At 34.9% G+C, this 18,222-nt stretch overlaps 1 protein-coding gene across 1 annotated transcript; it reads right to left on the reverse strand.

Moving 5' to 3' along the window:
• Positions 1-1,891: 1,891 nt before the first annotated feature.
• On the reverse strand, positions 1,892-17,510 carry LOC127841616 (fumarylacetoacetase-like). Its single transcript, XM_052370534.1, has 10 exons — positions 17,344-17,510; positions 11,837-11,947; positions 11,333-11,454; positions 10,345-10,485; positions 7,740-7,837; positions 7,118-7,270; positions 6,105-6,311; positions 4,992-5,140; positions 4,452-4,569; positions 1,892-3,094 (listed from the first exon to the last, which is right to left on the reverse strand). The coding sequence occupies exons 1-10, from the start codon at positions 17,422-17,424 to the stop codon at positions 3,018-3,020; spliced, it is 1,257 nt and encodes a 418-aa protein (XP_052226494.1). The 5' UTR covers positions 17,425-17,510; the 3' UTR covers positions 1,892-3,017.
• Between the last annotated feature and the right edge of the window lie 712 nt (positions 17,511-18,222).

The raw sequence follows: 18,222 nt of genomic DNA on the forward strand, positions 1-18,222 counted from the left end.
GTCCAAGATATTATTGGGATGATTCTTCTGACAAAGTTTCATGAAGATCAAACAATAAATGTAGCCTGTAGAGTAGTAACAAGATTTTACTATAGCCATATATAGCCATATACAGAAAAATGCCCCGCCTCTTTGCAGCCATGTTTTTCAAGTAAACGTAACCATTTTCGAACTCATCCAAGAAATCATTGAGACCAATCTTCTGACCGAATTTCATGAAGATTGGACAATAAATGTGGCCTCTAGAGAGTTAACAAGGCAAATGTTGACGCCGCACAACGCACGACGGACAACGGACAAAAGCTCACTATGAGCAACATTAAGTACAAAGCAGGTTTAACTTTGCTTATCTGCAGGTCACAGTCATGAAACTCACACAATGACTCCGAACACGTGTGTGTGTGAAGTTTTATTGAATACCTGAAATAAGAACAAGTATATGGAAAAGATGCACTTTTACATAAACCAAATAAGTACGTTCCAAAAGGGTGCAATATTCCACTAATTTGCATGTCAGAGATATGGAATTGGACGGGACCCCAAACATGTATGTGAACTAAATACCTGAAGTACAAATAGTGACCTGGAGATTTGGCAACGTTACCTTAAAAGGAGTATTACGTGGACATCAACGCCGAAATTTGGGTGATGTCTTTAGCACTGAATATTCAGTAAATGATGAGCTATAAAAACTTAGCTTAATAAAAATATAAAAAAATGAATAAAGTGTTTAAAATGGTTATGGTATTTTAAAGGTACCTTTTCACAGATTTTGGCATGTATAGAAGTTTGTCATTTAATGCTTTATATTGATAAATGTAAACAATGGATCTAAAAAGCTGCAGTAAAAACAAGAATAAAATTAAAGAATGAAACAAAGTAACCCTCAACTGGGTTCGAACCACTGACCCCTTGAGTAAAAGTATATCGCTTATACCAGTCAGCCACTAAGTGCTGTATTTTATACTTTACATAATCAATCCTCGTAGTATCACAAAATATAACGACAACACCAGAACTCCCCAAATTATTCAAACGTTTCGCGTTGCAACGCTTTATTATTTTCAGGTTTTTAAATCGTCAACAGATGCCTATAGTCGATATTTTAGAGCATGGTAAATGTTCAGTATTACTGTTTCCTCAGAAATATCATAACTACAACGCAATTTTGCGAATCTGTAACATTTTTTTAATTTTGCCAATTTACCAAAACGTGAAAAGGCCCCTTTAAGGGTATGTAGGTAACCCAAAACAACATATGATAAGCCTGTATAATCAATAGTAAATCAGCACTACATTTTCCAGTCTGTTAAGGAATAACATTAAAACATCCATGAACTATATATTTCAAAATTCAAATAAATTCGCACAAATATAGTATAAATGATAGAAATAATGCTAAATGTTACCATAGTGAAAAATGAATTGCTTTCAGGCTGAATACTAGTAAGTTGTTACTGAAGGAAATATGGTCTCGGTCATTTATAAAACCACCTTCAATAACAATGACTGATATTAATAATGTGTTACTACATGCAGATTACATATGTAAAACAACTCTCTATCTTCCGCTATGTATTTGAAGATCTTCAGTTTTTTGCAATTTGTAATATTAGAAACAATGTCATACACACACCGTTATGCATTACCACTATATAACCAGGGTTACAACTTTAGCACACAATGGCTACATGAAATAAGGCACTTCATATCATTATTTTTGCATCTAGTATGCATGAAGTAATATATAAATCATTTCATTAAAATGAGTGAACTGTTACAGTTAACTGTATGAATAACACGTTATTCATTTTTAAAACCATCATAAAACTGATTTACAATATAAATACTGGGATATTGTAGCACTGTGACAAATTCAAAAAAAGCAAAGCACAATCAACAATCTATTTATTAAAAGCATTCACTTCACTGGAATGTCAGCAATCTCAATTCCTGGCATTTACAAAAAGCAAAAACTATAATTCTTAATAAACAAATAATTAAATACATGAACAAATGATTGATAAATAAACAAGGGTCTGAAGAACAAGGATGCCTCCTAAATGGACGAAGAAACCATTGTTGTGTCACGACAAAATGTCAAAAGTCAACACTGCATGTTAAAGTAGCGCCACAGTTGCTGAACATAACAAGTCGTCTTGATATAATGATTATATGTTCCAATTTATTTTTGAAACCCCATAATTCACATAAGAGTATTTTGGGATGAAAACGAACAAATACTTTGTGTTTTTTTCCATATAAAACAAAAACATATAATAATACTGCAATTGTCAAAACTTTGGTCATTTCTTTAAGCTAGCAACATGGTTGTTGCAGGCAATATTTTGTCTTGACAAGATGATTTTTCATGCACAATTGTTTCCAAATCCGATCATCATCAAATCACACAAAACGTCCCCACAAATACAAACCACACACTCAAACACACAGTAAGGGATAACAATATTTGCTCTTCAACCATTTTCATGGGAGAAGCGTTAAAATGTTTATACACTTCTTGGTTATTAAACATGACGCATCATTTGCAAAGTTTACAGCATGGAGTAACAAGTTAAAAACCAGCATAACATTTTTATGCTCTCAAACTCAAATACTGGTTAACTCACATTTTGATCAAGAACAATTTCAGCTCATCTACATACATCAAATGGACAATGGCCCTTCACATTTACAAATTCAACTTATTTTTTACTTAAATATGATTATTGACTAGAATTCATTAATTTCCATAACATGCAGTAGACCTACAACAATCCAAGTAAGTGTAACACCAAGAACATGTTTAATCTTTTTTGTTTAAATTCAATTGTATTGAAATGATTACATTGTATGCAGAGTTTTAAATTTGTTTTCAAACATAAATTTTAGGCAATAAATTGATATTATCAATTGATATATATCATTGATATATATATATAAGTGTATCAAAAAAATATTCTTCATAGACATTTGTCTTGCTTTCACATCCGATGTCTACTGTAGGGTAGGCTCTTCTACAGAGGGTGGGCGGGTAGAACCTTTCCTACACAGGTACCAAACCCTACCCTGTACCCGTCTCCTGTACAGTAGCCTGAAAAAGAAAACAAGATACATTACACGTTTAATGCTGAAAGACTGGGACTTGATAAAAAAAATAAAGGTTATGAAATAGTTTTACCTCTAGAATAGTAACACAAGCAAACAATATGATTATATTATGCAACTATCTTAAGAAACTTAGAGAATTGGCACAACAGGTAATACATGTATGCTGGTGGACTAATAATTAGTTCAATTGTTAGTAATGGTTTAATCTGCCATGTTTGGCAACAGAATTGCAGCAATAAGTTTGCTAGTATTTAGTGAATAAATCCACTTTTATTTAAAACATAGAATTGCTTTGCATTTCTGATTTAACATTTTAACACAATATCGAAATTCATGAATCAGGGGAGGCAACTATGAAAATTTGATGTGAACAGCCAAAATTGCTTTCAAATTTAAGACTCACAACAGTCTACTAGAAAACATGATCACACTTCATTTTCTCACTCAACTTTGTGACCATAGCCGTCTTCCAAAATGTCAAATGAAAGCAACATTAAGTAGATAGCAGAAATCGTAGCATAAACCCATTAGTGGTGTTTTCTATCAAGCAACACAGTACAGAATTTCAACCAATATTTCTCTCAAAATATTTTCCCCAATTTGTTTACTCTAAAAAAAAATGTACATATTTGTATATTATCAGTCTGCAAAAAGTTTTTAGTCTTCATAGCCTATGAAACTTTGAAAATGTCATAGCCAGAGGAGAGTTTTCATAGCCAGAAAAATTAATTTACAGTGACATTATCATGAAAGGACGACAACAGTCGTTAAATATAAATTGCAATTGGGGTGTAAGATTGTAAACAAATCAGTATTCCAGGTTTCAAACTTGTATTCCATCACATCTGACTCTGAGAGTTCTTTACAATATTTTGCAATGTTATTTTATTTTCATTGTTAATAATATGAATGATAAACACTGTTACTGTTATTTCGTTATTTCAAAGCTATTAATAAAGACATCCAACCATTTTACTTCATTTATAAAAACCCTCGCCCTATTATTTCATTTAATATCGGCGTAGAATGCAAGTTCAGTTTACCAAAAGTATAACAACATAAATACGCGAACCAGACTTAACACTCTCTATAACATCTAAGGGAGATCACCAATAATAGAAAACTAAGGGAAGTAACCAAGCGTTGTCACTGTAAGAATTTATACCTGAAATGCATAAATTGATTATTAATTTGTTTATTTGCTCAGATTTTTTTTCATCGCAATTCAGGCAATCTATATTCAACTTTTCTATCGCCAGAGCCAAGATTTCATCTCATTGGCGATCAGGTGATGGGTTAATTTTGCAGACTGATATAATACATTTTTCAGAATAAATTACCTGTCATGATGACTTCGTCCCCATCTTGTAGAAACTTGCGTGTGAGTCCGTTACCCAGCTCAATAGCCTTGGTTCCCTTCCAGCACAGCTCCAGCATGCTGCCATACGAGTCCTCAGTCTGCACACACACACAAACAGTGTTTATTTTTCACTATTACTATCGTAAGTGTAGCTCTAAGTTGTCTGCTATTACATCAATTGTATAAAAGATATTTTTTACAGTTTTGGTTTGCTAAACTTTTATTTTATTTCGTTAAACATAGAGCTTGTTTGCCATTTGGAAATGTCTATTTCAGATATAAATGCAAAACTGTAGGAAAATAGTGTTACAATGAACATATTAGATTCCATACAGAATTTGAGTTAAACCAAGTTAGGAATTACAATCAATTCAGTCTCAAGGAATCCGATTTTTTTAAACATGAGTGGAACAAAATAAGTATATCTATGGAAAACAATTCAAGCGTTTTATAAGCTGTAATGCTAGAAACATTCATGAATATGATGTCAACTTTCAAACTGAGCTGACAGAACAGTTACCTCCCCTGAGATGGTTCCTGAGCCCATGAGATCTCCAGGGTTGATGTTGCAGCCAGTGACTGTATGGTGGGCCAGCTGCTGCTTCATCGTCCAGTACATGTGCTTGTAGTTGCTGCGACAGATGGTGGCAGGGGCTGACAACCCATCACCTGAGGACAGGGTTGATGTGTAATTGTGTGATTACCTCCCTTGTGTAATTGATTTAAAGTTACAGGAAGAATTTGAAGATATCGTTACTTCTAATGAAAAACCGATAACATTTGTTAAATGTGGCAGAAAAAAAAGGAATTTATTTTTTCCCTAAAAATATTATAATATTCCATGAATGACCAACACTTTTTTTTAAAGAAAGACAACACATGGCTGTCTGATTAATGCAGTTGTTTGCATTGGTCCCCTAAGCATCTTAGCCTCAGCTAAGTCTTAGGCACTTGGGTCCAAATGCAGCGTCACATGCAAAAGGACCTAATAAATACATGCACAGAGAGACACTGCAATAAGTATTTTCAAAGCTTTTTAAATGTAATATTACTTACATTTAACCGAAATTAATTATCAAAATAACAAGAGATGTGTTTGTCAGAAACACAATGCCCCCTAATGCGCCGCTTTTTTTTTACCTTTGACCTTGAAGGATGACCTTGACCTTGACCTTTCACCACTCAAAATGTGCAGCTCCATGAGATACACATGCATGCCAAATATCAAGTTGCTATGTTGAATATTTAAAAAGTTATTGCAAAACTTTAATGTAAGGTTAAAGTTTTTTGTTGTTGTTTTTTTACCTTTGAACTTGAAGGATGACCTTGACCTTTCACCGCTCAAAATGTGCAGCTCCATGAAAAACACATGCATGCCAAATATCAAGTTGCTATGTTCAATATTTCAAAAGTTATTCTAAAACTTTAACATAAGGTTTAAGTTTTGATGACAGAATGACGGAATGAAAGACAGACAGGCCAAAAACAATATACCACCGATCTTTCGATCCGGGGGCATAAAAATATTTTGTGTTGAAACAGTTATTTTAAAATAAGAATTTTGACATCTTAAATACCAGAATTAATTCTGATCTTCTAAAAAACATAAGAGAACATTCTGAAGACTCCGTACATTTAATAGCCACTTCCAGGGCAATATCAAAGTTGTAGTTATCCTCGTGGGTAAGGTAGGGCATAGGTTTGGGATCTTGTGTAGCGTTTGCAATAATGAATGGTTTAAGTGCATCCATGGTAACGACCCAGGGTGACACTGTGGTACCCAGGTTTTTGCCAAGGAAGGGTCCAAGGGGCACATATTCCCACTTCTGTATGTCCCGAGCTGAAGGAGAAACATTCAGAAAATATAAAATAATAATAACACTTATTTTTGTATATTCCTGTATATATGATTGACCCAGAGTTTGTCCGTAGAAATTCTGAGTGAGCTTTACGCAAAATTCTGCATTACTGTTTCAAATATAACAAGAGATGTGTTTATTGCTCCGTTTCGAAATAAAATTTCAATATATCATTTGGCAGGTTTAGACATCATCTCCCTTTAAGCTTATTACTTCCCTTGGATTGTATTTTTTTACTTTTGACCTTGAAGGATGACCTTGACCTTTTACCACTCAAAATGTGCAGATTCATGAGATACACATGCATGCCAAATATCAAGTTGTTATCTTCAATATTGCAAAAGTTATCAGAAAAATTTAACCAAGGTTTAAGTTTTGGGACAGAATGACAGAATGATAGACAGACAGACAAACCAGACCAGACCAGACCAGACCAGACCAGACCAGACCAGACCAGACCAGACCAGACAGACAGACAGACAGACAGACAGACAGACAACAGACAGACAGGCCAGGATTTACCTTTATTGTATGAAAACCTTGATAACTTAAGACAATCGATTTTCATTATTCAGGAGCCACCCAAACAATGGCAATTTTTTTGCTGTTGTTTTTCCAGAAATTCAACCTTTTGAAAAATGAGAGGAATTATATTTTTAAATTCAAAAGCTACATATTGATTCACATACCGGTTATTTTGCAATGGCTTGTAATCTGAAGTAAAGGATAAGTATTTAATAATATTTAGCTACAATGATAAACTGGTAGATGAAAAGCAGCATTTTACCTGACCAGTCGTTCATTAGGACCATTCCAAATATGTAATCCTCTGCCTTCTCAATGGGTATGGGCTCCCCCAGTCTGGTAGCAGGGCCCGTAAAGAACGCTGTCTCGAGCTCAAAGTCAAACAACTTGCATGTGCTGAACACTGGTGGCTTGCCTAGAATACAGGAAGTAATATGCATTAAGTGCCGTCCCATATTACCCCTAGCAATCCGCAAAGGCTTATATGGGACAACACTTAACACCTTAAGTGGATTTTCCTTTAGAAGAGACTTCCAATAAACAAAAAATCAATAAAAGTGGAAAGTGTCATCCCTGATAAGCATGTGCAGAATGCACAGGCTAATCTGGGACAACACTTTTGGCACATGCATTAAACCTTCTACTTCTTCTTCTACTTCGTACTTCCTACAGTCAATTGCTGACTATTACAGGAAGGCCTATTATAGGCAGATATGGACACTGTCGAGTCCGTTTCCTGCAAAAGACCAATACTTGGTGCCTATGGAGGAGATAATGAGAATGCTCCCCGAGTAAGGAGCAATCTACAACTCCCGATCGCTAGGCCAACACCTTATCCACTACACCACCGCGACTTTATTATGCATGATATAGATAAGACTTACTTTCATCCGGACAGATCTGTCCATTAGGTCTCCTGATGGGTGTACCAGACACAACCACTGAGGAGGACCTGCCATGGTAACCCACTGGGATGTGAGTCCTGAAGTGAGACAGAACCATAGGTAAAATTTGCAGCTATGCATTCAATATATCACCTGACGTGAGACAGAACCATGGGTAAAGTATGCAGCTATGCATTCAATATATCACCTGAAGTAAGACAGAACCATGGGTAAAATATGCATCTATGCATTCAATATATCACCTGAAGTGAGACAGAACCATGGGTAAAGTATGCATCTATGCATTCAATATATCACCTGAAGTGAGACAGAACCATGGGTAAAGTATGCATCTATGCATTCAATATATCACCTGAAGTGAGACAGAACCATGAGTAAAGTATGCAGCTATGCATTCAATATATCAACTGAAGTGAGACAGAACCATGAGTAAAGTATGCAGCTATGCATTCAATATATCACCTGAAGTAAGACAGAACCATGTGTAAAATATGCATCTATGCATTCAATATATCACCTGAAGTAAGACAGAACCATGTGTAAAATATGCAGCTATGCATTCAATATATCTACTGAAGTAAGACAGAACCATGTGTAAAATATGCAGCTATGCATTCAATATATCACCTGAAGTAAGACAGAACCATAGGTAAAATATGCAGCTATGCATTCAATATATCACCTGAAGTAAGACAGAACCATGTGTAAAATATGCAGCTATGCATTCAATATATCACCTGAAGTAAGACAGAACCATGTGTAAAATATGCAGCTATGCATTCAATATATCACCTGAAGTAAGACAGAACCATCTGTAAAATATGCATCTATGCATTCAATATATCACCTGAAGTAAGACAGAACCATGTGTAAAATATGCAGCTATGCATTCAATATATCTACTGAAGTAAGACAGAACCATGTGTAAAATATGCAGCTATGCATTCAATATATCACCTGAAGTAAGACAGAACCATAGGTAAAATATGCAGCTATGCATTCAATATATCACCTGAAGTAAGACAGAACCATGTGTAAAATATGCAGCTATGCATTCAATATATCACCTGAAGTAAGACAGAACCATGAGTAAAATATGCAGCTATGCATTCAATATATCACCTGAAGTAAGACAGAACCATGTGTAAATTATGCAGCTATGCATTCAATATATCACATGAAGTAAGACAGAACCATGTGTAAAATATGCATCTATGCATTCAATATATCACCTGAAGTAAGACAGAACCATGTGTAAAATATGCAGCTATGCATTCAATATATCACCTGAAGTAAGACAGAACCATGTGTAAAATATGCATCTATGCATTCAATATATCACCTGAAGTAAGACAGAACCATGTGTAAAATATGCATCTATGCATTCAATATATCACCTGAAGTAAGACAGAACCATGTGTAAAATATGCATCTATGCATTCAATATATCACCTGAAGTGAGACAGAACCATGTGTAAAATATGCATCTATGCATTCAATATATCAATCAGTTTCTTTGAATTAGGCTTCAATAGACAATAATGACATAGCCTGAGCCATTCAACTGCAAAACCTGTATTGACCCTTGTGACAATTATGGTAATGTAAGGAAAATCAAACCTCAGTGTCATGATTTTGATAATGGTTCCTATTCCTATGGTTGTTTTAGTACAATAACACTACCAAGCGTTAAATATCAAAGCAACCTTCTGACTGGAAAGATACATACAACAACTAAACATGTAAATACACCAATTATATTTATTTCACTTAAGTAGGTTTTGTCATGCAACTGCTAATTTTTAATTAGCCGCACTATGTGAAAAGCAGGTTTAATGCATGTGTTTAAAGTGTTGTCCCAGATTAGCCTTAGTAAAGAACACTTTCCGGCTAAACTTAATTTTTACTAAGAAGAGATTTTCTTAAAACGAAAAATATCATAAAAGTGGAAAGTGTCATCCCTGATTAGATCTGAGACGACACTTTACGCACATGCATTAAACCCCGTTTTCAAAGAGCTCAATATACATTGAGAACTAGCTGTCAATAACAAACAAGAAAATTTGTTGAATTGATATCCCCCCCAATATGCTTCTGGACACTAAAAAAAAGCATTTTTTAAAGATACAAAGGGCCATAACTCCGTTATTAACAGATGGTGTACAATGCCATATAGCGTGCATCATCCTCTTATTGATATACATACCCATGTCAAGTTTCAATGAAATCCGCCAATGCACTTCCAAGGTATGGCTCCGGACACACACAAAAAGCCTTTTTTTCAAGATACAAAGGGCCATAACTATGTTATTAACAGATGGTGTACAATGCCTTTTGGCGTGCATCATTCTCTTATCCATATATATACTCATACCAAGTTTTAATTAAATCCACCAAAGCACTTCCAAGATGTGGCTCCGGACGAACGGACGGATGGATGGAAAGACGGACGGAAAGACGGACGGACAAAACCAAAACAATATCCCTCCGCCTTTGGCGGGGGATAACAACAAAAACATACATGAGGATCATTACGATTATCATACTCTATATGACTACTTTGTCATTAAGATTCTATGGGTACCAATTGGGCATGAGGGCATTGTCTTTGCCTCGGAACATGACTCCCACATTGTAGGCGTGGTTCTTAGAGGAGTAGAAGTCTGTGTAGTCTCCAATCTTTGCTGGCATGTGCATTGTGGCTGAAGATTGGGGAACAAGGGCCCTTAAAGTACAAAGTAAATCATGGAATATAAATAAGAATATGAGAATGTAATGTTATTGTTATATCATAACATCAATGAAAAAAATTGCTGAATGTCATACTTTCAAAACAAGCAAATTGAATATTGTTTGTATTTATACAATATGAAAATATACCAGGTATTTGCCCAAACTGCAGTCAGTGGTGTTTTAATTACAACATCTTTCAATTTATAAAGCAGGAATAGAAATAAGAGATTTCCTGTGAACCTAGAGAGTGTAGATGTAAGCCAGGGCGAAACAATTTAAAAGGATGGTGGTCAGGTATGATAGCTCTTTTTTAAACAATTGGCCTCAATTTACCTTCCGGTGGATAACGACAAAACCTTAGGAAGATATTGGCTACAACCGATAGAAGCTATTGTAATAGGGTTATTAAGACCAGTGAAATGAAACAGCAAGTAATGAGATGAATTTTGTTTAATATAGATTGCAGAATTGCAAATTTTATGGAATGAAATGTGAATATTGTATTTCTTATGGGATTCTTGAGTTCCGTTCTATTTGTTTCTTAAAGAATGTCGACAGTATTAATACACTTAAGCAATGGAAATAATGCTTGAAATTGTAATAATGTACTGTTATCTGATTGATTTACTACAAATTACACTTGATATGTACTGGTACTTAGTTCTGGGCACCTCATTGACTGGGCAACAAAGTACCAAAGATGGTTGCCCATCCAGTCAATCAACCTAGAAAAATAAGTCTATATTCTCTAATCAATTAAATTTTCGAATTTATGTTTAACTTCTATAAAGCAACAAATTATCTAACGGGTAGTAATGTTCATAATAAAATGTTCATACTTTTCTCTGAGGGCATGGTTATCTCGTAGGCCTTGTTCATCTACTGACAGAATTCTCTGCAATGTTTCCCGCGTCTCCTGCCATGCAGGGCGTCCAAGTGCCATAAATGAATTCAAACTTGTCTGAAAATAGTACATTAAAAGAGAGTCTGAAATCTGTCATGACAAAAAATGTTCAAACATTCTATTCTACTACTCAGCAATCTATATTATAAAGTACATGATGTTGCTTTAATTCTTTAATTTAAATAACTATGCACTGGTAAGCTTAGACATATATTAATCTTAAACTTTTAAGCTGCAGCATGGAAAATGGAAATGCACTTGCATAGTGACCTCCTAGTCTGTGCTCTTAAACACTTTCAGTTTAATGGTAATGTGATTTATTATAATTCTACTGGTGGCTGAGTGCGCCATCCAAGACTAACCACTGTAGACCTTACAGGCTGATTCCGAACAATGATATAAATTCTGTCATTATAGTATTATACACAAGTGGGGTTACCTCATCGAAGACGTGCTGCTGAGTCCTCATGACAGGTCCTTCAAAGAACACTTTGACAACACCCAAATCCAGAATCTGGTCACCAATAGCAACGCCGATTCTAGGCTTGGGCTGAAAACAATATATGAAATGTGAATGAGCCGGTAACCATTAAGAATAGTTTAAATATAATACAGGGAGACTAACTTAAGCATTACTGAGAAACAAAACCCTGACAAGTGTTATACAATATATCATGATAAGAATGGATATTTACTTTCCATCACTGCCTAGTCTTTCATTGAAATCAAGTGTTAGCTTTTTTAATGCGTGAAATCAAGACCTAAGTTACTTTATACCATGTGTCTTGTTCTGATTAAAATGGGCATAAAACATGTGCGTAAAGTGCCATCCAAGATTAGCCTGTGCAGTCCACACAGGCTAATCAGGGACGACACTTTCCGCTTAAACTTGATTTTCGGTAAGAATGGACTTCCTTCAAACTAAAAATACCATAAAAGTGTTAAGTGTTTTCCCTGATTAGCCTGTGTGGACTGCACAGGCTAATCTGGGATGGCACTTTACGCAAAAGCATTAAGCCCAGTTTTCTCAGTACACAACACAAATAATCAGAATAAGACTTTACTGTTTTTCGCTAAATTATTTTTCTTGTAAATTCTCAGACATACAGGTTTCCTTCTACAATTAATTACTCTAAAATTGTGTATAGTTTATTTTGCAATGCTATTTGACCAGAATTATGCCCTCAGTGTTTTTTTCTTTCAAACTTGGGGCCAATTTACAGCCCCATTTCCAATGCAAAAAGTATATATTTTTTCCCAAATAAGGCCTCAAAATTCCCAATCAAAGTTTTCTACCCCTCAAGATTAGTTTTTAGATCTCAACAATTAATTCATCTCCCATCAAGCTCTATAAGTTGAACCTTAGAAAATATATACATGTAATATTGAAAACAAGTCTCTTCTCAACGTTAAAGTATTTGATAGCAAAAGAACAACACTAGTTTCCCAATTTTAGTCAAAACACTGCGATATACCCCAATCCAAAGGGACACAGTCCCAAGCCTAAAATGGTAAGAAAACACACTGGCCCCACTTATCTGGTGACACTTCGATCATGTGTTTTTACAATCAGATTAAGAAATAACAAGGGACAAAATTGTCACAAAACCAGGTTTTCATTGTGAAAAAAAAATCTGATAAAGGGAGAAAACTCAAACTGAACTTTTGAAATGACCAAAAAAAATTAACCCCCTTTGTAAGTTTTTTTTTTTTTTTTAAATCTATTTTTAGTCGTGGCGACCTTGACATTGGAGATATTGACGTGATTCTTTCGTGGGACACACCGTCCCATGATGGTGAACAAATGTGCCAAATGATTTTAAAATCTCACAATGAATGACATAGTTATGGCCAGGACAAGCTCATTTATGGCCATTTTTGACCTTTGAACTCAAAGTGTGACCTTGACCTTGGAGATATCGACGTAATTATTTTGCGCGACACACCGTCCAATGATGGTGAACAAATGTGCCAAATGATTTTAAAATCTGACGATGAACGACAAAGTTATGGCTCGGACAAGCTCATTTATGGCCATTTTTGACCTTTGAACTCAAAGTGTGACCTTGACCTTGGAGATATCGACGTAATTATTTCGCGCGACACACCGTCCAATGATGGTGAACAAATGTGCCAAATGATTTTAAAATCTGACAATGAACGACATAGTTATGGCCCGGACAAGCTTATTCCGCCAGCCCGCCAGCCAGCCAGCCCGCCAGCCAGCCCGCCCGCATTTGCCAATCTAATAACCAGTTTTTTCCTTCGGAAAACCTGGTTAAAAACCTGGGGCAATGTACCATTACATTTGTGTAATGGGGAAATAACTATGTATACCTGTAATTGGCAATGGTTTCACACACAGTTTGACGTGAAACATATATATAAAAGTTTTTTATACCTTACTACAGCGTGCAATAATACAAGCTTTGCTTTCATTCTTTGAAACAAATGATGCTATACATTCCATTTTCGTAACTGATCATCATTGCAATATTTTGAATTTCTCTTAAAGTTACAAACACTTTCATTGAGGCTCTTAATTTTTGGAAACCCCTTTTTTATATTTTTTTATCTTAATTTTCATACAAGAATTTTTTTTTAAATATTTTGAAGTGTTCAAAAACTTAAGACTAATTACGGTATTGCAAGAATACAGCATCTATTTATGATACATAATTCCTAGTTATTAAATTCTTATGTTATGTTTATTAATAATTCCATTAATTGATTTTCATATATGTAATAAATACTGATGCATTGAAATAACAAAATGCATTTAAGCAAAATATATAATAAATTAGTGACTGGCATTGCATCAGGCCATTAGGTTACAGTACACTAAATAACAATTTCATAAAGGACAGTACACTAAATAACCATTTCATGAAGGGCTGTACTCTCTAAAAAAAAAACCATAGTTGACAGGAAGGCATGTTTTACACTTATCTATTATCCGGGTGTTATCTTTCGGAGATAATGATAGGGCATGAATAGGTGTTCACTACTGAAAAAAATGATCCCTGAAATATGATAAACTTGAAGACTATAGTAAACCATCGCACTGAAAAAGGTTACATTCCACTAAGAAACGGTCTGAAAAAAAGGTGCAAAAACAGTCGATTTTGATTTGTGTCAAGTTCTTTCTTGCATTGAACATGACATATCTTTTTTTATTGCATAAATCGATTCTGCTTAGAATGGCCTTTAAGAAAAGGTATGGTTATGGGGGTCTCTATGTGCAAAATGTTGCATTTATTTTGGCCTAAAGTTGTCGCTTTCACATTGAATTATATAGGGAAACTATTTAGTTTATTCTGACCTAAAGGCAAACCAGGTCCAGTCACAAAGGAGCTGTATTTACAGAAATTCACGTCTTTGGGGGCGGGATTTTACGCGTTTGGGCAAGTTTCACGGAATAACTGCGTTTGTTTCATGAATTTTAGGAGCATAGAGTTTGTTTTTTTTTTAATGCGTTTTTAGAGGAAAATAAGGACAAAAAACGTACAAAATCTCGTCTTATGCATCTCAGATCCCAACAATTTGTGCTGAAATAACTCATAAACATGTTTTGATAATTGTTTACTTCTTTTTCTACATAGCTTGTAACAATATTCCAGTATTATGACCAATTTTTATTGTCAAGGGTTATCTTTTTTACTCCTAAATGCCCTTTATTAATCAAAGCTCCAACTGCTAAAGCCAGATGGCTTACCAGGCGTTATAATAAAATGCATTTTAAAGCATTTCTACGTGAATGATCGGTCTGAAATTTGGCATGCACATAGAAAATAGGTTCATAAGTATCGAGAAATAGTTATTTTTCGCGATGTTAACAGTAAACGTTGTCTTATAGGTTACAGTACACTAAATAACCGTTTGATGAAGCTCTTTCTTGCATTGAACATGACATATCTTTTTTATTGCATAAATCGATTCCGCTTAGAATGGCCTTTAAGAAAAGGTATGGTTATGGGGGTCTCTCTGTGCAAAATGTTGCATTTATTTTGGCCTAAAGATGTTGCTTTCACATTGAATTATATGGGGTAACTATTTAGTGTATTCCGACCATTAGGCCAAAAAAAAAAATAGTCTTGGTTCAGGGAACCCGACCGACCCTATTTTTTGCCCCCGACCCTAACGATTTTTTTGGTCCATGGAAAAAAATCTGATGAAGAAAATGCTAAAATCTCGTAAAATTTCATTGAAAACAGCCACCAATTAAACCTGGATTGGTTTTCTATATTTTTCTCTTTGTTTCAATGAAAGTGTTCGCAATTTGAACAGTGAACAATAACCGGTCTGCACGTGTATACGAGACATCGCTTGACCTTATTGTTATTGAAGTGCGCATGCTAGCTGGCCAATCAACATTGAGCTCGCTTACACATGAAATGACGTTGTTAAATGAAATGTAAAAATGGGTGGAGCTATGGAGTAATATTCGGTCATTCATGCGCAGACACTGTGCACTTTGAATACACAGTTAATATTGTCGTCTGCAAACAAAATAGCGGCCGGTCGCAAATGTCGTATTATTATAGATTAAAAATGCAAAGAAGCGTGACAATATTTTAATTATTTCCAAGCTGTCTATTGATCTGAATTTAAAAGTGATAATTAAATAATTAGTTCTATGTCGATGATGTTACAACTTTCTGCCAATTTCCGATCGAAATGAAAAGATGATAATTAATTAATTTGTTTGTTTTACTCGCACACTATGCTAACTGACAGCAGCGTATTTTAATCAAATAAAAATGTGAAAAACACGCGCGGTTTAATTTTAATTAACATTTCAAATTTTTAACACATAGGAAGAGTCCTTCATCTACACTACTATAAAAATGGAAGTAACCACTTTGTCTCTAAAGTCGCTAACATGGCGTCTTTAACCTTAAAGCGTTGTTGGACGAAAAAGAGTCATAACAAAAAAAAATTATTAAAACACAAAACACTAGAACATTCAAAGAGTCATGGAAACTTGACAACAATTGGCTTCGCTTTGATAATGAATCAAAATCAATGTACTGTGACGCCCTTAGCCTGTACAAACCAATAGCAACATTCAAATTTATGTACACTGCTCACTTCCTGTGCGATGCGCTCAAACCCATTGCCATTTTATCAAAAAATGTACCAGAAGAAAGACTTGTGCTATTCTGAGGTTACCCTCCTTTTGACAGCCACTATTCAGACTCTTGAGCACCTGTCGGAGACTAGGTCAGGTCTCATGATGAAAAAAATTCTGAAGGTCACACCCCAAACACCAGAGACTCATAAAGATGGCTTGTTCACTTTTGAATATGAAGGTCACACTATCACAGACAGACAAAGAAAAAATGGTTGGCTAAAAGAAATTTTGGGCCAGCGCTAGCCCTGAAGAAGTGCATAAAGAGCTAGGAATATTGAATAATATACAACGACTAAATACCACATGTGCAATATTAATCATTTGGTCAGTGTTTAAACAATCATGGGTGCATTAACTGACCCTTTTTCACCCTGAAATCAGTCGACTGGTAAAAAAAAAAAAAAAAAAAAAAAAAAAAAAGAAAAAACCTACCTACCCTCCTACATTTTTCTGGCCATGTTCCCTGAACCAAGACTATTTTTTTTTTTGGCCTTATGACAAATGTTTAAAAAAAAATGTGGAGCGTAACCTAAATGTGTGTCTAAGGCTTTAAGTTCATTGGTCAGAACAGAAATATGACCTTGACAATATTTGATACAACTTTTGTAGATAATTTTTAAAGTAAAAATGCTGAAACTATAAAAAAAAAATACATATGCTATACAATCAATCAATGGGTATCAGTGAAGATTTATGTGTATTGCATTTGCAAACATCAAAAATTATTAATGACATACATTTTCGCGAGGCCGCAAAATCTCTTCACAAACAGCATTACATGATCTAAATAAAGTGATGACAGCTTTACTCACATTGTCTGCAGTGGAAAACACTCCATATGGAAGGTTTTGGATTGGAAAATGACTCTCTGGGCTTACGGGAATGAACGACATTTGCGATGTGTGTTTCACGAGCGTCTTGTTTGTCTACACTAATCGCCCTTTATTACGGTTACACTCCACTTCTACTTGTAATAGTGCACAGCGTCGTCTGAGCACCTGATGCTCGTATACAAAACCACGCATTTTTGATACGTCAACCTATAGTTAAATGTGTATTCTTGAACATAACAACGAAAACTGCATTTAAATCGGCATTGTTTTGACAAAATACTCAAAGACTTTGCTCCCTGTAGTTACCTGGTTCATGTACAATTGTCTCATAGTATCTGCCCTTCTGATTGGTTGCTAAGATTTGTTATTATGCACGTGCGCTTGTTCTAAAATATGTTACTTTATGGATAAAAAAAAGAAACTCTTGCTCATGATGTTCTTACAATGTTTACATTTTATTTAAAAATAAACGGCATATAAAACATTTGATAAAGCTACTATTAATCAATAAACAAACTAACATAATTGTGTGTTACGTAATTAAAAAGCATACACATCAATAAACATGAGCTACTCTCCAACGAACACATGGATAACTATCAAATAATAACAACTTCTTAAAATTGAAAAAAAACATTAACGTTCCAGCACTTCTTGAATGTTCAACGTTAAAGGCAAGATACTATGATGAGGACCTACCGGTATATGAGAGTAAAGGATACTTTAATGTGTGAGTGCTAAGGGCGTAAACTAGAAAGTGACTTAAATTTGTCACAAGACGGTTATACGACGTATTCGCGTAACAGAAGTAAATGGATTTCGTGACACTGACGACAAAGACATACATTTCCTATCCGC

This window comes from Dreissena polymorpha, chromosome 8 (genome assembly GCF_020536995.1).
Source record: "Dreissena polymorpha isolate Duluth1 chromosome 8, UMN_Dpol_1.0, whole genome shotgun sequence".
Lineage (NCBI taxonomy): Eukaryota > Metazoa > Mollusca > Bivalvia > Myida > Dreissenidae > Dreissena > Dreissena polymorpha.

Excerpts from the sequence above, each read along its gene's own strand:
- LOC127841616 (XM_052370534.1), bottom strand. The coding sequence starts at position 17,424 with ATGTCGTTCATTCCCGTAAGCCCAGAGAGTCATTTTCCAATCCAAAAC. Across the intron at positions 10,486-11,332 it reads AACCATGCCCTCAGAGAAAA|GGCCCTTGTTCCCCAATCTT; the intron begins GTATGAACATTT and ends TTGTACTTTAAG. Across the intron at positions 7,271-7,739 it reads ACAGATCTGTCCGGATGAAA|GCAAGCCACCAGTGTTCAGC; the intron begins GTAAGTCTTATC and ends CCTGTATTCTAG.